Raw genomic sequence first — 26,700 nt, forward strand, 5'->3', positions numbered from 1 at the left:
GGAAAAACTGACTCATACATTCTTCAACGAAAAGCATGTTTATTTAATGATTTAGACTCTATTTAAACTTTTTTTGTGTGTGCAATGCAAGCAGACAATGTGAAATATTGATGTTGGTAATATCTGATAATAATGTTACAACGCTCAGTACAGTTACTGTTATTAAAGTTCTCTAATTTATTTCTGTTTTTAAAATTAAATGTATTAATTTTTTAAATGTAAATATTATTTACAATTTATTTACTATAATTTATATTTTATTTATTTGCATAATTGTTTATTTTAATATTTTTGGAATTTTATTTTTTATAACTTTATTTTTATGTTTGGCTAGAATAACAAACATAACTAAATGGAATTTAAAAAAAGATCCAATGCAAAAAATGGTGGCAGCTTTTTTTGTTGACTATAATCTTTTGAAAATACTACCAACATTTTAATAATGTTTCTGTATTTAAAGTTAAATTAATTGTGTCTTGTGTTTGACTTGTGTTTGGCAGTTGACCCGCCGATTGCCCCCCATTAAAGAGGCCAAACCTCGCCTTCAGAAGCTGTTTAGAGATTTCTGGCTCTATTCTGTGGTCATGGGTTTTGCTGTGGAAGGTTCTGGTAAGGAAAGAAATTAAATCATTAGCACCACTAAGAGCATTTCAGCATGCATTCACCACATGCACAGTCTTTTGTACTGTTTTCTCTATCAGCATCTAAGGTTTCCACAGGTCTGTTCCAGACATTGAAAGTCAGGGATTTTTTTTAATGTTGTTCAAGTCATGAAATATCAGGGTGAGTCTAAATCATAGAAAGACTGGGTGTTAAAAGTAGATGTATAGAAAAGCAAAAACTAAATGTGAACTGAATGATCTTGATGAAAAACAGAAAATCGTTTAACCCCTTAAAGCATAAAAAACATAAATACATTTTTGTAGAAATAGTACAGAAAAATATCAACGTGCATTTAAAAGGTAAAAGCAAAAAAATGTGTTTTGTGTGTATTGTACCAAAACATCTGTGAAGAAGTAAATAAAGCTTGAAAATGGATGGATCTGATCATTACAGATCATGGAAATTCAGCTTTTTTTGAGAATTTGACACCAGCAGTGTCTCTGTGTTTTTAGGTCTGTGGCCTGAGGAATGGTACGAGGGAGTGTGTGAAATTGCAACTAAATCTCCACTGCTCACGTTTCCCAGTGGAGAACCGCTGCGTTCAGAACTCCAGTACAACTCTGCTCTAAAGAACGACACGGTTACTCCGGTATCCCAACCATCTCTCGCTGTCTCAGTGTTGTTTTACAGCTGTCCAGGTGTTGAAGGGATAGTTCACCAAAGAATTAAAATTATGTCATCGTTTCATCACCCTCCACTTGTTTCTTTCTTCTGCTGAACACAAAAGATATTTTGTAGAATGTTGGTAACCAAATAGTTGACTATGGAGGTCAATGATTACCGTCAACATTATTCAAAATATCTTCTTTTTTTACAGACTTGAGGGTGAGTAAACGTGACCAGAAAAATTTTCATTAAGCCGTCTTTTAGTGATCCCAATGCTTCCGACAGTAATTAAACATCTAAAATAATCTTTATTTATACGTTCTCTTCACAAATTGTAGGTCTATTGTTGCAAAGCGCAGCATTCCAGCTTTGTGAATATTCATATCGAATTCTTAATGAAATGAGTCCAAACCAGTGAAATATGATTTTCAAATGCACTTGCAAAGCGTGTTCATAAGTTGGCAATCTCCCTATAAAGTGCGTTATTGCATAATATAGTCATATCACAAACCTAATCTGTTATGTCTTACATGAACATTTAGTTAATGGTTGGGGAAAAATCTGATGTGTAACATTATATTAGATCCTTTGCTTTAGAGTAGGGCTTAATATAGATATCTCTCAATGTTAATCAGACATTAAAAGAAAAGACTGAATCACTCACTTCTCTTGATTAAACTATTGTTAATTTGCATCTTTGTTTTTATTTTTAATATCAAAATCATCTCTGCTGACTCTATCGTCTTCAAAAAGGCATTTTTTGTCTGACTTATTTTTTTTATTTATTTATTTTTTTAAATATGCTCATTCTGACTTATTTTGCGAGCACGGGTCACAAATTATGACAGAATTATATTTTTTTTTTTGTGTGAACTATCCCTTTAAGTCAAAAATCTATAATACCATTTTCTCTAACGCTATGTTTTAAAGTGCAGTGTTTGTGCTCATCAGATGTGCTGCTAATTTAGGTTTTCTAACAAACTTGGCATTATACAGTCAAGCCCGAAATTATTCATACCCCTGGCAAATTCTGACTTAAAGTTACTTTTATTCAACAATTTTTTTTATTTTTTTATTTTTTAGAAATGACACAGACGTCTCCAGGAAGATAACAAGATGATGTAAAAGAGGCATCGTTTTGGAAAAAATTATTACACATTTACATTTGAACAAAAAGTGGCATGTCCAAAATTATTCATACCCTTCTCAATAATCAATAGAAAAGCCTTTATTGTCTATTACAGCATTCAATTGCTTCCTATATTTGCTGAGCAGCTTTTTGCATGTCTCCACTGGTATTTTTGTCCATTTATCTTTAGCGATGAGCTCCAACTCTTTCAGGTTGGAGGGTCTCCTTGCCATCACCCTGATCTTTAGCTCCCTTCACAGATTCTCAAATGGATTTAAGTCAGGACTCTGGCTGGGCCACTGCGAAACTTTAATGTTTTTGTCTGCTAACCATTTCTTCACCACTTTTGCTGCGTGTTTTGGGTCGCTTTAGTGCTGAAAAGTCCACTGGTGCCCAAGGCCAGGTTTCTCTGCAGACTGCCTGATGTTGTTGTTGAGAATTTTGATGTATTGCCCCTAAAACATTAGGTTCCCACCACCATGTTCGACAGTGGGGATGGTGTTCTTAGGGTTGAAGGCTTCTCCTTTTTTGCACCAAATGAAGGCTACATCATTGTGGCCAAACAATTAAATTTTTGTTTCATCTGACCATAAAACAGAAGACCAGAAGACTTGTTCTTTGTCCAGATGAGCGTTTGCAAAGGCCAAGCAAGTGGTGTCCTCCTTGGTCTGCGTCTGTGGAACCCAGCGGTGTGCAGTGTCTGTTGGACTGTCTGCCTTGAGATGTTGCCACCAGCAGAGCCCAGATTCATCAGGATGGTCTTGGTGGTGATCCTTGGATTCTTTTTTTACCTCTCTCACTATCCTCTTGGCCAGCACAGGTGTCACTTGTAATTTTTAATAATACTTTGCACAGTAGACACTTGAACTTCAAAACATTTAGATATGGTCTTATAGCCCTTTCCTGACTTGTGAGCAGCCACAATGCGCAGCCGCAGGTCCTCAGTGAGCTCCTTTGTCTTAGCCATGACTGTCCACAAACCAACAGCAGAGAGCTTCTGTTTTTCACCTGTTGAGTTGATTCAAACAGCTGTTCCCAATGAATCAGGGTAATTAGGATGCTTTAGAACAGCTTGGACTATTTGGAATGGTATAGAACTTTCCCGTAGACTGTGACAGTTTGCAAAGGGTATGAATAATTTTGGACATGCCACTTTTTGTTCAAATGTAAATAAAAGCTGAGAATTTTTTTTTTCCACAATGATGCCTCTTGTACATCGTCTTATTATCTTCTGGGAGAAGCCTGTGTCATTTCCGGTCAAACCCCCCCCCCCCCCCCCCCCAAAACTTGCTGGTTGAATAAAAGTAACTTTAAGTCAGAATTTGCCAGGGGTATGAATAATTTCGGGCTTGACTGTATATTGTACAAATTTCCCTTTTCCCCTTTGCTTTGGATAAATGCATACATGTTAATGTTATGTCAAATTATTAGATGCATGATTTTCACTTTCTAGGTGATAAAACAAATAAAAAGTAATGTAAGATTCATCAAATTGATCAAAAATACAAAGCAACCAGATTTACTTCTGAGAAACTGGATGCCATTAACTGAACATGCACTGTGTTTTGATAATGAATGCAAAACTATTTTATCCTTGCATGGTACATACTATTTTACATGCAATTTTATAAAAATAGCTTGCGGTGTGCAGGATACCGTATATACTAGCTTGCCATTTTGTTAAAAATCTCCTGGACACACTTCATTTCAATAAAAGAATGTCAAAAGTGTACTAACTATAGGTAACCTTACAAACTACATGTCAACTAACTCTCATTAGAGTATTTGTAGACTTATGAAATGGTTAGGGTTAGCCGAAATAGAATAAGTTGACATGTACTTGCCAAGTTTCTTACAGTCTGTTGAATCTTTGTTAAGGGCCCATCAAAATAAAGTGAGCAAATATTAAGCAGATAGTCTCCTAATACTCTAATGACTGCTAGTTGACATGTAGTTGCAATGTTGCTTATAGAATGTTAAAATAAAGTGTTACTGATCTTGGTTTTGAAGGCGGAGTTAAGTGAACTGCGCAGCACCATCATTAATTTGTTGGATCCGTCACCTGAAGCTGCCGCACTCATCAACAAACTCGACTTCGCCATGTCCACTTACCTGCTGTCTGTGTACCGGCTGGAGTATATGAGGTTAGAGATGCGTTCCTTCCTCCAGCTCCTCTCATTGTGGTGATTTTTATGTGTGATTCACATTCACCCATTTGTCTCTGTTTTATTCTTTCTCTTTTTTTAGGATGTTGCACTCGAATGATGCCGACCGCTTCCAGGTGATGTTCAGATACTTTGAAGACAAAGCCATCCAGAAAGACAAATCAGGTCAGAAACAACAGAATTGAATGTTGTCGATTTTAGAAAAATGTGACATGAAAAATTATCAGTTAATCTTGATCATGTCCGTCTCTCTCCATATGCAGGGATGATGCAATGTGTGATTTGTGTGGGTGATAAAGTCTTTGAGGTTTTCCTGCAGATGATGGCTGAGAAAGTGAGTTGATGATTTGAAGGATCTTTCAGTGCTAAAGCGGATGCATTATTGATTGCTCATTATTGACAATGGCATTGCTTTCTGTTTCAGCCCAAGACTAAAGAGCATGAGGAGGAGCTAGAGCGCCATGCTCAATTCCTATTGGTCAACTTTAACCACACCCACAAGAGGATCCGCAGGGTGGCAGATAAATACCTCTCAGGACTCGCTGAAACGTACAGTATTTCATAGATTTTCCTTACCTAGACAGCATTTTAAGCGTCACTTATGATGTAAACTGAACAGTTTCACCCTAAATTTGTGCATTACTTGTATTTTTTTTAATGCTTATTAGAGTGTTGAGTTCCAGATGAAGTGCTGTGAGTTTAAGTATAAGTTGTGTATAACTTGCATTTGAAAACATAAAATGCAGTACACATCTTTCAACTTGTAATGAGAGTCACATATAAATATGTTGACAACATAAGATCTTTGAAAGAAAGGCCTCCCTGTGGTTTGCTACCAAAAATAAAAGCTCTATGGGTTAATGTTTGAAAGACAGACATAAATAGTATTGTCATGTTACTTTTGTTCTGTAAAAAAAAAATTATTTTGTGTATTTTTTTAAGCATTTAGTATTTTCATAATAGCATGCAATATATCTTCATTTGACAGATTTTTTTTTTGTAATTTAATAACAAAAACAATCACAGTAGTATCAGTAGTAGTAGTAATAATGATTGTATTTTAATTTGTATTGCTTTTTTAGTTATTATTATTATTGCAGTAGTATTATTTCTATAGTAAAATATTTATTTGTGGTACAAAGTTTTGTAATTTAACAAAGTAATAATAATAACATAATAAAATAATATAGATAATAAAAATTACTTTATCAATTTTATATTATAGTAGTTAAGCAACTGTAGTTTATTTATAGCACATTTATTGAATAGTGGTCATTTAAAATGCTTTGCATAAAAGTGAATCAAAATCACAACAATAAAAGAAAAGAATAAAAAATGTAAATTTATTAAAAAATATATTTCAAATAATTCAAAAAAACCTATAATAGATCAAATACGGTGCAAAATTATTAATTTTAAAATATGTCATCCTGGACCACAAAACCAGTCATATTTGAAAATCTGAAATCTGAGAATGCACAAAAATGTAAATATTGAGAAAATCGCCTTTAAAGTTGTCCAAATTAAGTTCTTTGCAATGCATATTACTAATCAAAAATTAATTAAGTTTTGATGTATTTATGGTAGGAAATTTACAAAATATCTTCATGGAACATCCTAATGATTTTTGGCATGAAACAAAAAAACGATCATTTTGACCCATACAATGTATTTTTGACTATTGCTACAAATATACCCATGCTACTTCAGACTGGTTTTGGTTCAGGGTCACATATATTATTACTGTTTTTGTTGTACAGTCATATACAGTAACCCTAAAAGCTCAAATCTCTAAAATCTTTCTTTGCCCTGTAGGTTTCCTCATCTTTTATGGAGTGGAAGAGTTTTGAAGACCATGTTGGACATCCTGCAGACTCTGTCTCTCTCCTTGAGCGCTGTCAGTACAACAACCATCCAGAAACCAGCACATGACCAATATTATTAGTATTTCCACTCTTGTATATCTGTCGCTTTACCTAACCTCCTGTTATACAGGACATCCACAAGGACCAGCCGTACTATGACATTCCTGACACGCCATACAGAATAACAGTCCCAGACACACATGAGGCGCGAGAGGTGAGATGCACCCTCTGTTGTGAGTTGTGAGTTCACTTGGTATCTGTGTCAAGTGTTTTGAAATGTTTTGTTGTTCAGAGCATCGTGAAGGACTTTGCTGCCCGCTGTGGAGAGATCTTGAAGGAGGCCATGAAATGGGCCGCTTCGGTTACCAAATCTCATCTCCAGGTCAGTATAAGTCTCATACTATGCATGTACTAAAAGTATGTCCTATGAGTCTGAGATGTGGTTTATATGATTATATGTGTTGCACTCGTGCAGACAATATGAATTAGTCTGATTCCTGTCATTCCCAGTCCCATCAGATCTTTTGAAAAAACAAATGCTTGAAGTTTTTAAAAAGGCTTTAAAATGTTATTAAAAATACATAATTATTGTACATTTTTATGCATTTGTCATTTGTGCATTTGGCAGACATGTTGTATCTAAAATGTGACTTATCATTGCATCAAGTTTTATTTATGTACGTATTTAATTTTACAACTGAAAAAAAATTACAGTTGAGGTCAAATGCTTACATCCCAAACATTTTACATCTGCAAAATGTTAATTATTTTACCAAAATAAGAGGGATCATACAAAATGCATGTTCTTGTTTATTTAGTACTGACCCACACACAAAAGATGTTGACATATAGTCCACAAGAGAAAATAATAGTTGAATTTATGAAAAATTGTTTAAAAGTTTACATCCCAATGATTCTTAAAACTGTGTTGTTACCTGAATGATCCACAGCTGGGTTTTTATGTTTAGTGATCGTTGTTCATGAGTTCCTTGTTTGTCCTGAACTGCCTGCTGTTCTTCAGAAAATTCCTTCATGTCCCACCAATTGTTGGTTTTCCAGCATTGAACATTGAAACCTTTCCAACAATGACTGCATGATTTTGAAATCCATTTTTTCACACTGAGGACAACTGAGGGACTCATATGCAACTATTACAGAAGGTTCAAACACTCACTGATGCTCCAGAAGGAAAAACATTGCATTAAGAACCGGGGGGTGAAAACTTTTTGAATTTGAAGATCAGAGTAAATTTAACTTTTGTCTTCTGGGAAACATGCAAGTACCTTCTGTAGCTTCTGAAGGGCTGTACTAAATGAAAAAATATGACATTTAGGGAAAATAAGAAAAATGTACACATCTCCATTCTGTTCAAAAGTTTTCACCCCCGACTCTTAATGCATTGTTTTTCCTTCTGGAGCATCAGTGAGTGTTTGAACCTTCTGTAATAGTTGCATATGAGTCCCTCAGTTGTCCTCAGTGTGAAAAGATGAATCTCAAAATCATAGTCATTGTTGGAAAGTGTTCAAATAAACAAAAAGAATTTGTGAGACCTGAAGGATTTTTCTGAAGAACAGCAGGCAGTTTAACTGTTCAGGACAAACAAGGGACTCATGAACAACTATCACTGTGAGCAAAAGCAAAAAAAAAACCACAGCTGTGGATCATTCAGGTAACAACACAGTATTATGAATCAAGTCGATGTAAACATTTGAAAGGGGTAATTTTTATAAATTCAACTAGATGTAACCATCTCTTATGTGACATATATATTCAGGCCAGTACTAAATAAACAAGAACATGCATTTTGTCTGATTCCCCCTTCTTTTGGTAAAATAATTAACATTTTGCAGATTCTGAAAGGGGATGCAAACTTTTGACCTCAACTGCATCTGTTCTTCCATAGCAGATGGATTTGTGGGTAATATTAGCTTCAAAAAGCATGCACAGATGCTTTTTCCACCAGAAATAGTTTACCATCTGGGCTTCTCTGGCAAATAATGGGACGTGAATTGAATGCAGTGTTAGTTTGAGTCATCCTGAGTTGGAAATCAGTCAGTTATAGTAATATGGTGTTCTTTGAGCGCCGTGTAAATAAACCAAGCTGAAATTTCAGCAACATTACACTCTTCAGTGTCACATGATTCTGAAACATTTCATATTAGTTGTGTTGACCAATATTTTTGTGAAAACGGTGATGAATTTTACTTTTCAGGATTCACAGATGAATAGATGGCTCAAAAGATCTGCATTTATTTGAATTAGAAATTGTTTGTAACATTATAAACATCTTTGCAGTCAGTTTTTATCAAATTAATGCATCTTTGTTGAATAAAAGTATCAGTTTATTTCCAAAAATCTTTTTGTGTCTGTCTCAGGAGTATCTGAACAAGCATCAGATCTGGCTGTCGGGTTTGTCTCAGCACACGGGTTTGGCGATGGCTACTGAGAGCATTCTCAGCTTCGCGGGATACAACCGTCAAAGCACAACGCTCGGGGTGAGAAACACGCCTGACCCAGAGTCCCTGTTACAAACACACGTCCTGATGCTAACCAGTGCTGTACTCTTATGGTAGATGGTTACTGAGATGGTAACTGAGGTTTTTGGCCAGATTAAGGTAAGACGGTAGCGAGTTTTTAGCGGGTCAGAATGAAGTCATCAATCATTTTACAAGAAGACTTTAGTGAAAATACTAATTAATTCCACATGCCGAAAACCAAATGGAATGTTCAATCTGCTCAATTCACTAAATTCAAAACATCTTGATATATATGAAGATTGCAGAACATCTGAATGTTATTCATTTAAACAAGCAAATCATTTATATTACTGCGTTTATGCATTTATTTGTGACCCTGGACCACAAAACCAGTCATAAGGTTAAATTTTACAAAACTGAGATGTATACAACATATGAAAGCTCAATAAATAAGCTTTCTATTGATGTATGGTTTGTTAGGATAGGACAATATTTGGCCGAGATACATCTATTTGAAAATCTGGAATCTGAGGGTGCAAAAAAATCTAAATACTGAGAAAATCACCTTTAAAGTTGTCCAAATTAAGTTCTTAACCATGCATATTACTAATCAAAAATTACATTTTGATAGGTTTACAGTAGTAATTATACAAAAAATCTTCATGGAACATGATCTTTACTTAATTTCCTAATGATTTTTTGGCATAAAAGAAAAATCAATAATTTTGACCCATACAATGTATTTTTGGCTATTGCTACAAATATACCCCAGCGACTTAAGACTGGTTTTGTGGTCCAGGGTCACATTTATATGTGCATTTAATTATGCAATTATGTATACATTGTGGCATTAATTTTGACATTTTAAGCACATTTTTACACTATTCTCAATGTAAAAAAAAATCTCCAAAAACAGTTTTAATGTAAAAAATATATTTGTTATATAATTTAAAATATATATTTTAATATTAATATTCATTTATTTGTCAGTGTATTTATGCAATTATTATTAATAAAATTATTCACATTTTTTTGACATTTAAGTATAATTCTCAATGTCAAAACATAATTTATATATAGTAATTTTTTACATGCATTGTGACATTATTTTTGAGAATTAAGCATACATACACTACATATAGAAATCTCTTTCTTATGTTATGAAAAATGTATTTCAATATTAATATTTATTGTATTATTAATTTATATATATATATATATATATATATATATATATATATACAGTAAAGCATACTTAAACAGTTTTAATGTACACAAAATATTTATTTCATTTAAATAATTAAATTATATTTTAATTTCAATATACATTTATTATGTGTATATGCAATTATTAATTATTAATTAAATTATTCACATTATTTTTTGACAGTAAAGCATACTTTTACATAATTCTGAATGAAAAGGCAATTTGTATATACATTGTAAAATGCATTATAACATTTTTGAGAATTAAGCATACATACTCTAAATGTAAAAAATCTCGTTATTTAATTTAAATAATATATTTTAATATTAATATGTATTTATTTGTTGCATGCAATTATTTATACATCCACATATTTTTTTACAATTAAACATTTACACAATTCTCAATGCCAAAACATAATTTTTATATAGTAATTTTTTACGTTAATTGTGACATTATTTTTGAGAATTAAGCGTATGCACTCTAAATATAAGAATTTAATTCTTATGTAATGAAAATGTATTTTAATATTAATATGCATTTATTTATACATGCATTTATGAAATTATTTATACATTGACCTTTTTTTTACAATTAAACATACTTTTACACAATTCTAAATGTAAAAAATCTATTTTTTTTATTTAAATAAGATGTTTTAATATTAATATGTATTTATTTGTTGCATGCAATTATGCAATTATATATACATTCACATTAATTTTTTAAACTTAAGCATACTTTTACACAATACCAAATGTCAAAACATAATTTATATATAGTATTTTTTTTTACATGCATTGTGACATTATTTTTGAGAATTAAATATATATACGCTAAATGTAAGAATCTCATTCTTATGTAATGAAAATAATGTATTTTAATATTAATATGCATTTATTTATACATGCATTTATGAAATTATTTATACATTGACCTTTTTTTTTTTACAATTAAACATACTTTTACACAATTCTAAATGTAAAAAATCTCATACTTTTATACAATTCTCATTGCCAAAATGTAATTTATATGTAGTAATTTTTTACATGCATTGTGACATCATTTTTGAGAATTAAGCGTACGCACTCTAAATAAAAGAAACTCATTCTTATGGAATGAAAATAATGTATTTTTAATATTAATATGCAATAATTATAAATGTATTTAAGCAATTATTTATACATTAACTTTTTTACACAAGTCTTATTATATAATTAAAACAAAATATTTTAATTGTAATATGTATTTGTTGCATGCAATTATGCAATCATTTATACATTCACGTTATTTTTCTTTTGACAATTAAGCATATGCCAAAATGACAACATTTTATGTGTAGTATTTTTTTATTTTTTTTTATTTTTACATGCATTGTAGTCTCGCGTAGCCACTGACAGTTATGCAATTATACCTATCAATTTTCTGTATGCATTAAACTAGATGACCTGCTGCTTTTAATATAGTGCTAAATATAACAGAGTATACTCTGAGGTACTGTATCCTACAATGCACTGCAATCCACATTGAGGTCATTCACAGTATGCATTGCTATAAAGCTGCTTGTGTATTGTGTAAAGTGTTACACAATGATGCTTTTCGCAATAGACAACTTAAAACTAACCAGATAATTCAGACTTGATCCCAGCTAACATTCTCACTGCATTTTAACTGAGAGAAATTGATTATTCCTGCAATAATGCTTTATGCTTTATTTATAATCATTGGCACTGTTGTGTTTGTATTCATTTGGCTTTTGTTAGTTTTTTAACTTTTTTTGGCTTGTATGTTTTCTGCATGGTTTGCATTGGATTATTATTTTGCAGCATGTCTTTTGTACAGTAAGTGTGCTTATGTGATGGGTATTATTTTGTCATTCACTTTATTTGTGCCGTTACATCATTACGTCTCTGCTAACAACTGGCTGCTAACTCATCTGTGTGTGTGCTGTGATTGGCTGGCGGTGGGTTGGTGGGTGTGGCCTGCCGTGTGCTCCTCCCCCTCGCCCCAGGCAGCATTTCCTCAGGTTGGTTCTGTTACTGTTGTCTTTGGTTTTTTCATTTGCTCTGTCTCTAACTCATTTGTCATTTACAAACCAGTATATGTTGTTATCATAGCAGTAAAGCGGTCAGCTCCTACTGACGCTCATAAGAGTATTTCTTTATAGGTTAATGGATATATTGTAGAATGAAATGTCAGCAGAAATGTTTGCTGGTGGATGTTTTAAATGGTTGTTTTTCATCATTCCCAGGTTACCCAGCTGACAGAACGGCCCACCTGTGTGAAGAAGGACTACTCCAACTTCATGGCGTCACTCAACCTGCGGAATCGCTACACTGGAGAGGTAAATGCTTTCAGTGGGGTGTTTATATTTATATTTATTTGTGCATTTAAGTTGTTTATTCATGCATTTGCACATTTAATTCATGCAGCTTAATGCAGCTATTTATGTTTATTTTTATGCAATTATAAATTTTTTGTATGCATTAATGCTTTTTAAGTTTTGTTTGTGCTTTTTAATTATTTTTGCATTTATTTCTGCATTTATGTATGCTTGTATGTACACAATTATTTAGTTGTCTGTGCATATACACAGTTTATTCATGCATTTACACATTTATTCATGCACTTATGATTATTTTTATCTATACAATTATGCAGTTTTTATGCGTTTATGCTTTTTTTATGCCTTTTATTTATTTTTGCTTTTATTTCTGCATTTATTTATGGATGTATTTATACAATTATTTCGTTGTTTGTGCATTTACACAGTTTATTCATGCATTTATCCATGCATGAATATTATTTATTTATGATTATTTATTTATGAATATTTCTATTTATACAATTATGCATTTTTTATACATTCATGCTTTTTTTTAGATTAATGCATTTTAATTATTTTTGTTGATTTAGGCATTTATTTATGCATGTATTTATAACATTTAGTTATTTGTGCATTTACAGTTTATTCATGAATTTTACATTTATTCATTCACTTATTTAAGATTTTTTTTATTTATACTATTATGTATTTTTTATGTATTCATGCATTTTTTTATGCATTTTTAATGAACTTATTTATGCATGTATTTATAGAATTATTCAGTTATTTGTGCATTTACACATTTATTCATGCACTTATGTATGTTTTTTTATTTATACTATACTATATTATACTATACTTTTTATACTTTTGTGCATTCATTTTTTATTTGTTTCTGCATTTTTATGCGTGCATTTATACAATTATTCAGTTAGCTGTGCATTTAAGCAGTTTATTCATGAATTCGTTCATGCCCTTATGATTTTTTTTAATTTATACAATTATGCTTTTTTTATGCATTCATGCTTTTTTTAGGTTTATGCATTTATTTATACAATTGTTCAGTTATGTGTGCATTTATGCAATTTTCATTCATTTATTTATGCACTTATGCATTTACAAATTTTTTTAGATGTATGGATTAATGCATTTATTTTACACATTTTTGCAGTTATTTGTGCATTTTCAGATGCATTCATTTAGCCATGCATTTATTTACACATTTCTGCAGGTATTAATTTTTCACATTTATGCATCTATTTATGCACGTACTGATGCATTTAGACGTTTATGCATTTATGTATGCATTGTGACATAGTTTTGGTTGGCTTTGCGAACTTTTACTTCACACTCTCATTCTTAAAATGTAAAAAAAAAAATCTCATTATATTCAATCATCATTCTGTAATTCAATAATAATTGAATTGAAATAATATTTTAAATTATTTCAATAAATTCTCATTTTGCATTAAAGGATAACTATTGCCAAAATGCAACCTGGGCTGTTTTGTTTTTTACTGTAAACAAGACAAACTTATATCTAAAAGCATAATTACGACAAATGAGCCGTTTTTGAGATTGACCGTGATTTCGTTTTGTAGTCATTGGCTGGTGAATGGGAGAACTAGGGGCATAACTTTGAGCGCATCAAAATCGATATTTTTACAACACTAAGAAGGTTCGACACACCATGAAACTTTGCTCGAAGTATCGCCTGGGTCTCTACACATGAACTCCAGCATTGAGAACATTGTGTACACAGAGTTTACTAAAAAGAAAGGTTTTGAACAACTCACTTTCACTGTTTGAGTTTCCGCTCGCGGCCGTCTTGCCAATAAAGAAGTGTCGATCCCCGAATGCGAGGAGAGTAAAGATGGACAGCTCCTAAAGCATATTTCCATATAAATGCACGGCTAATTCGTTGTTTTGTTCGCAAGTGAAAAACAATATTAACCTTCTAGTTGTAAAAAGAGCCTCATATAAGCCTAATATTGCGTCCTATGGAGTCCATTCATTCGCATTCTGAGATCGACACTTCTTGACTGGCAAGACGGCCGCGAGCGGAAACTCAAACAGTGAAAGTGAGTTGTTCAAAACATTTCTTTTTAGTAAACTCTGTGTACACAAACAATGTTCTCAATGCTGGAGTTCATGTGTAGAGACCCAGGCGATACTTCGAGCAAAGTTTCATGGTGTGTCGAGCCTTCTTAGTGTTGTAAAAGTATCGATTTTGATGCGCTCAAAGTTATGCCCCTAGTACTCCCATTCACCGGCCATTGACCACAAAAAGAAATCACAGTCAATCTCAAAAATGGCTCGTTTGTCGTAATTATGCTTTAAGACAAGTTTGTCTCGTTTACAGTAAAAAAGGTTGCATTTTGGCAATAGTTATCCTTTAAGGGATTTGTACATTGTGGTATTATTAGCTGTACTGCTTAATAACATAAAATGTTACACCGCGTTCCAAATTATTATGCAAATTGTATGTAAGTGTCATAAACACACAGTTTTTTGTTTTTCAATTAAACTCATGGATGGTATTGTGTCTCATGGCTCTTTGGATCACTGAAATGAATCTCAGACACCTGTGATAAATAGTTTGCCAAATGAGCCCAATTAAAGGAAAAGTACTTAAGAAGGATGTTCCACATTATTAAGCAGGCCACAGGTTTCAAGCAATTATGGGAAAGAAAAAGGTCTCTCTGCTGCCGAAAAGCGTCAAATAGTGCAATGCTTTGGACAAGGTATGAAAACATTAGATATTTCACGAAAACGTAAGCGTGATCATTGTACTGTGAAGAGATTTGAGGCTGATTCAGAGCACAGACAGGTTCGTGCAGGTAAAGGCAGAATGAGGAAGGTTTCTGCCAGACAAATTCATCAGATTAAGAGAGCAGCTACTAAAATGCCATTACAAAGTAGCAAACAGGTTTTTGAAGCTTCTGGTGCCTCTGGAGTCCCGCGAACATCAAGGTGTAGGATCCTCCAGAGGCTTGCAGTTGTGCATAAACCTACTATTCGGCCACTCCTAACTAATGCTCACAAGCAGAAACGGTTGCAGTGGGCCCAGACATACATGAAGACTCATTTTCAAACAGTCTTGTTTACTGATGAGTGTTGTGCATCTTTGGATGGTCCAGATGGATGGAGTAGTGGATGGAACATCTCCCAACAAGGCTGCGACCACAACAAGGAGGTGGCGTTTTTGGCCGGAATCATAGGGAGAGAGCTGGTTGGCCCCTTTAGGATCCCTAACGGTATTAAAATGACCTCGGCAAAGTATGTCGAGTTTTTGACTTACCACTTTCTTTCATGGTACAAAAAGAAGAACTGTGCCTTCCGTAGCAAAATCATCTTCATGCATGACAATGCACCATCTCATGCTGCAAATAATACCTCTGTGTCATTGGCTGCTATCTGCATAAAAGATGAGAAACTCCCCTGACCTCAACCAGATTGAGAACCTTTGGAGCATCCTCAAGCAAAAGATCTATGAGGGTGGGAGGCAGTTCACATCAAAACAGCAGCTCTGGGAGGCTATTCTGGCATCCTGCAAACAAATTCAATCAGAAACTCTCCAAAAACTCACAAATTCAATGGATGCAAGAATTGTGATAGCGATATCAAAGAAGGGGTCCTATGGTAAGATGTAACTTGCCCAGTTAGGATGTTTTTGATTGAAATAGATTTAGATTTCAGTAAATATGACCACCTAATGCTGCAAATTCAGCAAATGCCCATTTTCAGTTCTTTACAACCTATACAATGTTTTAACTCTGTTGTGCATAATAATGTGGAACAGTGCATTTTCAGTTTTTTATTTTTGAAATAAATACTGTTATCATTAGGAGGTTTGTTCAATAAAATTCGAATTATACCCTAATGGTTGATGACTTAAAAATTATACTGACTGTCATTTGCATTGACTAATTATGAAAACCAGAGAAAGATATCATTTGCATAATAATTTGGAACGCGGTGTAAATCTACCACCATTTTAAAAACATAAGACTTCAATTTTCTTACTGTCTGTCGTTTTGTTTTTGGGGTGAAATATGGCCATTTTTTTGTGTGATTTACATTTGTGTCAAAATTTTAAGAGGGCAGCATTTGATCGTGTGTGTGTGTGTATATTTGTGTGTTGAGGTTGCTGGGATGCTGCAGTTTGCTGAAGCGACACACAACGAATCAAACCTCAGCAAACTGATGGTCTCTCAGATGAGTGACGCTCTGGACGCCAAAGACTCGGACGCATTCACGCAGAACATGTTTAAGATGACCGCGCTGCTTATTAGCACTAAAGGTAGTGCATAGACGATCATATGAACAATTTTAAATTTAGATCATGTTTGAGTGACACACACAAACACCTCTGTTTCAGACTGGGATCTTCAGCTGCTCCATCATCTCTGCTGGTCTCCTCTGAAGATGTTCACGGAGCAGGGCATGGAGACGGCCATCGCTTGCTGGGAATGGCTGCTTGCTGCCCGCAATGGAGTTGAAGTCCAGGTAAGTCTCTGAATGCAAGATTATAAGAATGTGAGATGGCAGTGCTCATTGCATGTGTGTTTAGTTCATGCGTGAGATGGCAGGCGCCTGGCAGATGACCGTCGAGCTGAAGATGGGCTTGTTTTCAGAGACTGAATCAGAGGCCGATCCTTTAGCTGCTTCAGAAGAGAGTCAACCGCTGCCCCGTCCACCGAACGTCACGCCGCATTCGCTCTGGATTGAGGTCTGTAACCACACACTGCCATAAGACTTTACTGTTTATACTGTATATAGTATGTGTACTGTGAAGATCTTAGTCAATATTATTTATACACAGTTGTGGTCATAAGTTTGTCATGTTGTAAGAGGCAAATCGATATTGTTAACCTTGGGCACATCAAAGTACTGAGAGTAATTATTTACAACAAATTATTCAGAATGATGAATGCATTTTAAGATAACTTTTCCCATAAACTGGTCACAATGCATGAAAATGATGGATGAAAATGCAGTTTCATTCTCTGACAGCAGATGGCGCTGAACATAATGCAGCCGTTATCCTGGAAACCCTGGAAACAAAACAGCTTTCAGTTTCTGAAAAGTGTTGTGCATTTGCTATTGTGTTCATCACAGCGCCAAATATTAATATTTAGACTTAATAGGCTATACACATAACAAACTGCCAATGAAAAATTCCTCTAAACATTCATTAATTTTAGGTAATTCCAGTATTTAGTAAAAAGTTGTTAAACTGTTATTTAATGAGCTTGTATTTTTTAAACAAAGACGAATAACTTAAGTAGCAAATGTAGCTATTTCTCATTGTGTCTATTAATGCATTAACTAAGAGAGTGATGCCTATTAGTCTTAAGAATTATTTTGCACTTTAATCTGTGTACATTTTTTAACTTTATATATTTTTGTCTATAGCTTTATTGGATATAAATGTTCAGTTATTTTTGTTATAAGCATATAGTTATTAAACCTGTTATACTGTATTATGACAACACGTTTTTGCAAATAAATTTCAATATCATGATAATACTGCATACCGTGATAAAAGCATTATCAATTGATTGCGACATGAAAACTTATATCGTCATATCCCTATGCAGATTTTTACCTTTTTTAATTAAAGAAACCAAACCAATGTATTGATGATATTTGTGGCAACAAGAAAACCAATAAAAAGAGTGTTTTCAGCTTGTTTAATTTTTTTATGAAATTATGACATGCAGTTGCTTCAAACAATGGTATAAAGCTATTTAAAACATCAATTAATGAAAACTGTGATAATCGTAATTAATAATGACAATTACAATTTCAAAGGAATAATCGACAATTATGAATTTTGTCATAATCGTGCAGCCCTATTACATTCCTCATATTTGTATAGTTTTTGTGTGTGTTTAGTTTCTAGTGCAGAGGTTTGAAATCGCCAAGTACTGCAGTGCGGATCAGGTGGAGATCTTCACCAGTGTCCTGCAGAGGGCGCTGTCTCTCAGTGTCGGTGGACCCAAAAGCTGCCTGAACCGCCACGTAGCTGCTATAGGACCCCGATTCAGGTGATGCTTTGAACACAATAAAATGCTATAGGAACAAAAACAGAATTTAAACTCATAATTGCTTTATTTAAAGGGATAGTTCACCCAAAAATGAAAATGTGATGTTTATCTGCTTACCCCCAGGGCATCCAAGATGTAGGTGACTTTGTTTCTTCAGTAGAACACAAATGGAGATTTTTAACTCAAACCGTTGCAGTCTGTCAGTCATATAATGGCAGTCAATGGGCACCAAATCTTTGAGAGTAAAAATAACATGCACAGACAAAACCAAATTAAACTGCGGCTTGTGATGATACAATGATGTCCTAAGACACAAAATGAAAGAAATTGAAGAGTATTTATATCATCTCTGATCCACCAGCGCGTTCACAACAGCTCAGAGGTAAGTAATGATATAAATACTGTTCAGTTTCTTGCACAGACCTATTGTTTTGTGTCTTAACACCTCAATGAATCGTCACGAGCCACAGAGTTTAATTTGGTTTTGTCTGTGTATGTTTTTTTTTACTCTCAAAGATTTGGTTCCCATTGACTGCCATTATATGACTGACAGACTGCAACGGTTTGACTTAAAAATCTTCGTTTGTGTTCTACTGAAGAAACAAAGTCACCTACATCTTGCATGCCCTGGGGGTAAGCAGATGAACAGATGAATTTTCATTTTTGGGTAAACTATCCCTTTAAGGCCAATATCAATATCCAAAACTGTTACTGTTTTTAAAATGTGTACTATTTTCCTCCTTATAGCACCATTTTCTCATGTTTGGCCTATTGAGCAAATACTCACTTTTTTCCAGTTTTCTGCTTCTACTGAAGAAAAGGCCAATTAAATTAAAGTTATGTAATTATAATTGTGTGGGTTTACTGTATTGGTATGATATCAGAGTTCGCTTTGTATGTGTGTACTGAGAAATGTACGTGTGAATGATGGGTTTTGTTTAAATCTGACACGCTACACAAATAATAATGCAATAGAAATAATGTTGTTGCTGATTAATGACATTTCCAAGAGAAGTTTTGGGGGTAACACATTACAAGTAATGCGAGTTGCGTTTTATAGGTGACTTTTTAAAAAAAAAGTAACTAGTAAAGTAATGCATTAATTTTTAAGTTACTTCACAAGAAAATGACTTTTTAAAATACGTTTTTATTTACTGTTACTTTTTTCCCGTTCATTGATTGAAAGCTCTCCTGTCCCCATGTTGAGCGAAACAAGGATGTTTTCTTAGTTCTAGAATAAATGTGAACGCGCATTAATTCACAAAATAAAAATGATTCAGTATTCCTTAAAAATGAGTAAAAACTGTGAAATGCAACTCGGAATAAAACGCAAACCTGCAATAATTAAATGTTAAATACAATTAACCTTTATGTATTTAATTGCATTTTATTAACCAGTGTCTTTGCTGCTGACCTTCGATGATCCAATTCAACCACACTGAGCCAAAATTACTCAAGATAAACTAACATTTGTTCTTTTTTTATTGCTGAAGAGTGTTGGACTTTCTTCTGCATTCTACTGTACAGACCTGAATTTACTTTTTCTTCAGCCTGAGGCTTTTGGTGTGAAAGGGTTTTAACTTTTTCTATTAAAAAACAAAAAAGGAAGCCCTGCTCAGATTTAAAAAGTAATGCAAAAGTAATGTAACACATTACTTTTCATAAAAAGTAAGTAAAGTAATTAGTTACTTTTTTAGGGAGTAATGCAATATTGAAATGCATTACTTTTGTAACTTTTTCCAATACTATCCAAGACTGCAGTAATTAAAAAAAGGCTTCGCATTTATTATATTAGTTTTATGTATGGAATTATGCAATCAAACTTGCATTTAAAGTGATTAAGAAACCTGAAAATGATCAATTTTTGGTAATTATGTCAGTGAAAGCTGAAAATTTATAATATATAATATTTCTAAGACCAATTTTGTTATTATTTATTTTGTTATTTCTTTTTATCTTTTTATATCGAAATACTCATAATATATGCACAAGGGTTTTTTTATGTGTAGGGAAACAGACAAAACATTTACATATAAACATTTGGCAGATTCTTTTATTCAAAACAACTTACAAATGAAGACAAGTTAAGAATTAGTTTATAAAATCAAGACTTTACATTGGTTGTCTTAGCATGAAAAACAAGACAGAATCAGAGACATTTGTGTAATAATTCGATGCAACATAAGCAGATCTAAATGTAATGCTACAATCAACACTTTTCATTCATTTTCACATCTCACGTTAGAGATTTTGAGGTGCATTTTTGTTCATTTTAGTGATATTTTACTTCAAGCTCCTGTTTATTTATGACTCAGAAAACTGTCAATACAAACATTTTTTTTTTTTTTTAGCATTTCATATTTTCAGAATTACAATATATTGTATATAATGTACTGTATGTGTGTGTTTTAGGCTGCTGACTCTCGGTCTCACTCTTCTTCATGCTGATGTGGTCACTAACGCCACCATCCGTAACGTCATGAGAGAGAAGATCTACTCTACCGCCTTTGATTACTTCAGGTTATTTCAACACAAAACACGAGGCATGTTTAGTTTCTCATGCAGCATCTGACTGTACTGTTTGTGTGTGCGTTTAGTGCGGCTCCACGGTTCCCCACGCAGCCGGAGAAACGCTTGCGTGAAGACATCAGCATCATGATCAAGTTCTACGCGTGTCTGCTGTCGGATAAGAAATATCTCACAGCCTCTCAACTGGTCCCTCCAGGTTAACAAACACCATCATAGTGACATGCCAAGCATTTTTAGCAATCTCCTGCCTTATTTTTTATACATAATTCTTAAGCATTTTAGTCTGGGCTCAAATTAATTTATAAGATACTTAGAATATTTATATGTTGTTTACAAACACTTTTCCCTCATGCATCCAAATAAATTTGAATCTAAAATATTGCTGTTGAAAGAAACGTTCAACAGCATGTTATTTGTTTACTACTCATAAACCGATAAAAATATAATTTTTCTAGTTGTCTTTACAAGTCTGACAAAGCAGCTTGTATTGTATTGTATTTTTTTTTTTATGCACTCGTCAATATTTTTGATTTTGTGAAAGTGTTTTTTCAGAATAGTGGTAAGAAAACATCTTAAAGACACTGTTAAGTGTTTCTTTTTTTTGGCACTTTATCTATTTGTGTCAATAGATTTCAATTACAATCCATATTTTTAAAGGCTGTTTTCTCAAAATGAGTTTTTTTTCTCCTACACTGAGCCATAAATCTCCACTTCAGTAGCACTTACACACACCACACTTTACATTTTATTCCTGTCTATATCCTGAAGGTATTTACAGAGGGATTTGTTCATATATAATTTGCTTGATTTTATACATTTTATTCCCCATAAAAATGGTAAAAAAAAAAAAAAAAAAGTATTTTCTAAATTTTGGAGTGACAAAATGAGATGCTCAAAATTCCCTCTGTAAAAACATTTGACTCTAATATGTCAAAAGAATAAACAATTTTGAAATTGACTTTTAGTTTTAGGTTTTTGTGCTAGAAATGTATGCAAATTACCGCATATTTCATTAAATAATGCAATAATTGCATATTTAAACCTAACATTTTAGAAAACTTGTAATACAAAAAATGTTTGCAATTATCAATGTAATCAATTGACTGGGTAAGGTAATAACTATTAGTTTTTTTTTTTTTTATTCACCTGCAGTGTCTCGCCTTAATATACTAATATATATTTTAATAAATAAATGTAAAATTTAAATACATTGATTAATCATTAATTAAATAATTATTGAATAATTAAGAAATTACAATTTATTGATTTACTTTAAATTCATAAAATAAATTAATTGTATTAATATATAAAATTTAATACCTAAATACTTGTACATAGAACTAATTATTGGAGTGTGTTTATACTTCAAAACTTTGTTCAGTGAACCAATATTTACTCAGAAATTGCTAGTAAATTTCACAGATATATTTTCACAAATAATGCATTTCACGAGTAATTACAAAGTAAGCATTTATTTCAGTGTAGTTTCCCTCAACAATACTGACAGTTCCTCTTGCCTCCTGCATGAACAGCCTTTGATTTATTGGCTCTTGTTATGAATGCATGTGATGCTGATAGTGATAATGTTGTGTGCTGTCAGATCCTCAGGACGTGTCGGTGAACAGTCTGTCGGTGATGGCGGTGATGGACTCCAGGAGCAGTCTGGACGCGGCTGTGGGCTCCAGACAGCCGGCACAGGGCTGGATCAACACGTACCCGCTGTCCAGCGGCGTCTCCACACTCTCCAAGAAATCAGGTCCACATAGACAGTATTTATTTCTGTTTAACCCTCTGGTTGTGTTCGGATTCCTGTCACACTTTTGTGGTTCCCGGACTGCAACTGCTTATAAATCTCTCATTATGCTATGTTATCACCAAATATTGGATTCAATCTTTTTGTCAACTTGTTTTCTTTCATTTAGGACTAGTTTTGTGTTTCTATTTGCATCTGAGTAATCGTAAGCCTCATTTATCTGAAAGTAGGCACCTCATTTCTTGAGTGAAAAAAGCATTTTTTATAAATAATTTTCACAAAATGAGATAAAAAAAATGAAAATTTGCAGTTTCTCACACTAATGTGATTTAATGTTTAATCAGGAGGTTTGCTTTTAAATGCTTTAAATTTGTAGAAAATTGCACAAAGTCAAACTTGTCAAAAATGGCCGGCCATTGCTTTTTTTTTACCCCTATAGTGGACATATTAGTACCTTAGAGTGGTAATACGCACCCTTTAGGTACTAATATGTACTTATTAGGGGTAAAAAAGGTACGTAGATGTCCTTTCAACCCCTGTGCGTTCAAAAAAAAAGTTAGACATAGGTGGAAAATGGACAAAATGGTCAAAAAAATATGATTTATTAATATTTTTTCCACTTTCACTGATGATTTTTTTAACCAGCATCTGTTCTATTCATAGATACCAAACATTCACTTATTTTCAGAATTGTAACCCTTTAAATGCTGGTTTGTTTACATAATGCCACAGGTGTTTTATGTAAAAATTAAAAATGGTAGTTAATTTCCATATACTAAATGCTAAGCAGAAATTTTGTTTGCTTATTAGATTGTTGGTGTGTCAGTAAAGAACATTTAATTTTGAGGCATTTATGTAGTGTTCGATTTAAAAAAAAAAATGTATACGGCAAATTTGAAAAAATGGCACAATCTAGTAAAAAATTGTAAAAATTTTACATTTGAAGCCTTGCCAATAGAAATATGTACCTATTAAGGGTATAAAAAATGTACAAAGATGTCCTTTTAACCCTTGTGCTTTCAAAAAAAAAAAGTTACAAATAGGTGTAAAATAGACAAAAATGTCCATGTCCAAAAACTGCTTTAAAAAGCCTCGTAATGCACAAAGTCTACTCTTTCAGTGATATCGCATTCATCTCATTTGGATATTCAGAGGCTCTGTAGTGAGCATGATTACGTTATGGCATTTCCTCAGCACTGATTCGTCAGATCAAGCGAATGCATTCCGCTCCTCTGAGCCAAACAGGAACGATTGTTGATGCTTAGTCCCACCCCTGTGCCCAGATTGGTTCAAACTGTCATCTATTCAACCAATAAACATAGGTTTTGGTCTTTTGAACCACCGATTAGCAAGTTTCTTTGGAAATCAGATTCAGAACAAATGCAAAGTGAAAGAAAAGAAGGTCTTGCGTGCATGAAAACAAACGCAAAATAACACATTTGCATGACAGCATTCTTTGAAATAGCACAGAAATACACAGACAGAGCCCTTTGACATAACACAAACCAAAAACAAAAATGAAACAGCAGTACATATCAGATAAAGTTTAGATTTTGGCGTCACTAGGCGATGTCCCGGTAAAATAGATTCCGACACAGACTACAGCCAGCAGATCCATCTATTTGGTTGTTATATTATGTAACTAATTCTTGTATAGTTTGTAAAGATTATTTGCACATTTTTTTCTGTTGCACTCTGTATATTTCTCTCTCGTTTTGTGTGTAGTTTGTGAATAATTTGGACTGTTTATATTTTTGTTGCACAATTTGTGCAATTGTTTTCACTACTTCCTACACTGTTCGTGTTTATTGTTCATACACATATTAAGAATATATGTGACCCTGGACCACAAAACCAGTCATAAGGTTAAATTTGACAAAAAGAGATATAGACAGATATATACATCATATGAAAGCTCAATAAATAATCTTTCTATTGATGTATGGTTTGTCAGGACAGGACAATATTTGGCCGAGATCCAACTATTTGAAAATCTGGAATCTGAGGGTGCAAAAAAATCTAAATACTGAGAAAATCACCTTTAAAGTTGTCCAAATTAAGTTCTTAACAATGCATATTACTAATCAAAAATTACATTTTGATATGTTTACAGTAGGAATTTTACAAAAAATCTTCATGGAACATGAACTTTATTTAATTTCTTAATGATTTTTGGCATTAAAAAAATCTAAAATTTTAACCCATGCAATGTATTTTTGGCTATTGCTACAAATATACCCCAGCGACTTAAGACTGGTTTTGTGGTCCAGGGTCACATATTTATCTGAAAAAGTAACTTTTTTTTTACTGTGTTTTGTTTATTTAACACTGTTTCTGCTATGACTTTACTCTTGAAACATTTTTGGACAGGTCTATATTGTCAATAAACTAAATAGGCCTGTTTTCACTGAAAAGCGCTTATAATTATATTGTAATATATGGCTTTTATTTTGTTTGGGGAATATTATATATAGACAAATTTTTATTTTGAAGTGTAAAACATTTTACAAATTTAAAAAAAAAAACAAAAAAAACAAAACCCAAACTTCAGGAGTTTTTATTTGAGTACACAGTAAAAAAACACCCAGTTGTTGCTAGCGTTTTTTCTTAAAATTCTGGAAATTCACTCACTTTTAGAGAAAACAAAAGGAAGATTGAAATTTTAAATGAGCTAGACATAAAGTTCAAGTTGATGCTGACTGCTAGGATAGGTCTGAAAAAAAAAACTAAGAAATGTACAGGTGCCTCAGGTGCCCCAAAAATGTTCTAGGTCTTTAAGGGTTAAGTGTTTTTGTATTTTATTTTATTTATTTATTTTTTTAAAGGAATCTCAGTGCATACAGGAAACGATTTTCTTCATCATGTGTTTCTCATCTCCTGTAGGTCTGTCAAAGAAGACGAACAGAGGAACTCAGCTGCATAAATACTTCATGAAACGGAGAACGCTGCTGCTGGCTCTGCTGGTGAGAATGTAGTTAAGAGTTTTCAGATTGATACAATTGTATCTTTGTTAGTATATGATTAAACTGATTATGTTGGTAGGCCAGTGAGGTGGAGCGTCTGACCACCTGGTACAATCCTCTGGGCAGCCAGGAGCTCCAGATCTCTGCTGAACAGTCTGTGGAGACCAGCATCACCAACTGGAGGTCCAAATACATCAGCCTGACTGAGAAACAGTGGAAGGACAATGTAAATCTAGCGTGGAGCATCTCGCCGTACCTCGCACTACAGCTGCCGGCCAGGTGAGGGACTGAATGTGTGACGTTTACAGTATATTTGATGTGTTTGGTGACTTACTTTGCATTTAAACTCCTCAACTATGGTTCAAAATATTTTGTATATTTAAAGAAACTAGTATTTTATTCATCAAGGATGCATTAAATTTATCAAAAGTGTCAGTATAGACATTTATAATGTTACAAAAGATTTCTATTTCAAATAAATGCTGTTCTTTTAAACTTTAGATTTATCTGTGAATCCTCAAAAGTTAAATTTATCACGGTTTCCACAAAAATATTGGGCAGCACAACTTTTTTTCAACATTGATAATAATCAGAAATGTTTCTTGAGCAGCAAATCAGAACTCTGCAAAAAATGCTTTTCTTACTTAGGATTTTTTGTCTTGTGTTCAGCCAAAATATCTAATAGTTCTTAAATCAAGAAGGATTTTCTAGATCAGAAAAAACAAGTCAAAATTAAGTGTGTTTTTGCTTGAAACAAGCAAAATAATCTGCCAATGGGGTAAGAAAAACAATCTTGTTTTCTGTATGAAATAAGATTTTTTTCTTACCCCATTGGCAGATTGTTTTGCTTGTTCTAAGCAAAAACTCACTTAATTTTGGCTTGTTTTTTTTTTTTCTGAAAACAAGAAAATAATTTATACTCGTCTAGAAAATCCATCTTGATTTAAGAATTTTCTGATATTTT

The 26,700-nt window shown here is 33.1% G+C and overlaps 1 protein-coding gene across 1 annotated transcript in view; it reads left to right on the forward strand.

Moving 5' to 3' along the window:
• LOC141286532 (phosphatidylinositol 4-kinase alpha-like) overlaps positions 1-26,700 on the forward strand; it is a 61,423-nt gene that overhangs the window by 19,581 nt on the left and 15,142 nt on the right. Inside the window, exons 6-25 of the mRNA XM_073818586.1 lie at positions 501-609; positions 1,116-1,252; positions 4,409-4,542; positions 4,646-4,728; positions 4,827-4,897; positions 4,988-5,112; positions 6,379-6,460; positions 6,559-6,642; positions 6,721-6,810; positions 8,804-8,923; positions 12,364-12,456; positions 16,585-16,741; positions 16,820-16,947; positions 17,012-17,170; positions 18,340-18,491; positions 20,904-21,011; positions 21,089-21,216; positions 22,621-22,776; positions 25,657-25,736; positions 25,816-26,015. Coding sequence (XP_073674687.1) covers positions 501-609; positions 1,116-1,252; positions 4,409-4,542; positions 4,646-4,728; positions 4,827-4,897; positions 4,988-5,112; positions 6,379-6,460; positions 6,559-6,642; positions 6,721-6,810; positions 8,804-8,923; positions 12,364-12,456; positions 16,585-16,741; positions 16,820-16,947; positions 17,012-17,170; positions 18,340-18,491; positions 20,904-21,011; positions 21,089-21,216; positions 22,621-22,776; positions 25,657-25,736; positions 25,816-26,015 — 2,396 coding nt within the window. The remainder of the gene's footprint in view (positions 1-500; positions 610-1,115; positions 1,253-4,408; positions 4,543-4,645; positions 4,729-4,826; positions 4,898-4,987; positions 5,113-6,378; positions 6,461-6,558; positions 6,643-6,720; positions 6,811-8,803; positions 8,924-12,363; positions 12,457-16,584; positions 16,742-16,819; positions 16,948-17,011; positions 17,171-18,339; positions 18,492-20,903; positions 21,012-21,088; positions 21,217-22,620; positions 22,777-25,656; positions 25,737-25,815; positions 26,016-26,700) is intronic.

This window comes from Garra rufa, chromosome 15 (genome assembly GCF_049309525.1).
Source record: "Garra rufa chromosome 15, GarRuf1.0, whole genome shotgun sequence".
NCBI classification, from domain to species: domain Eukaryota; kingdom Metazoa; phylum Chordata; class Actinopteri; order Cypriniformes; family Cyprinidae; genus Garra; species Garra rufa.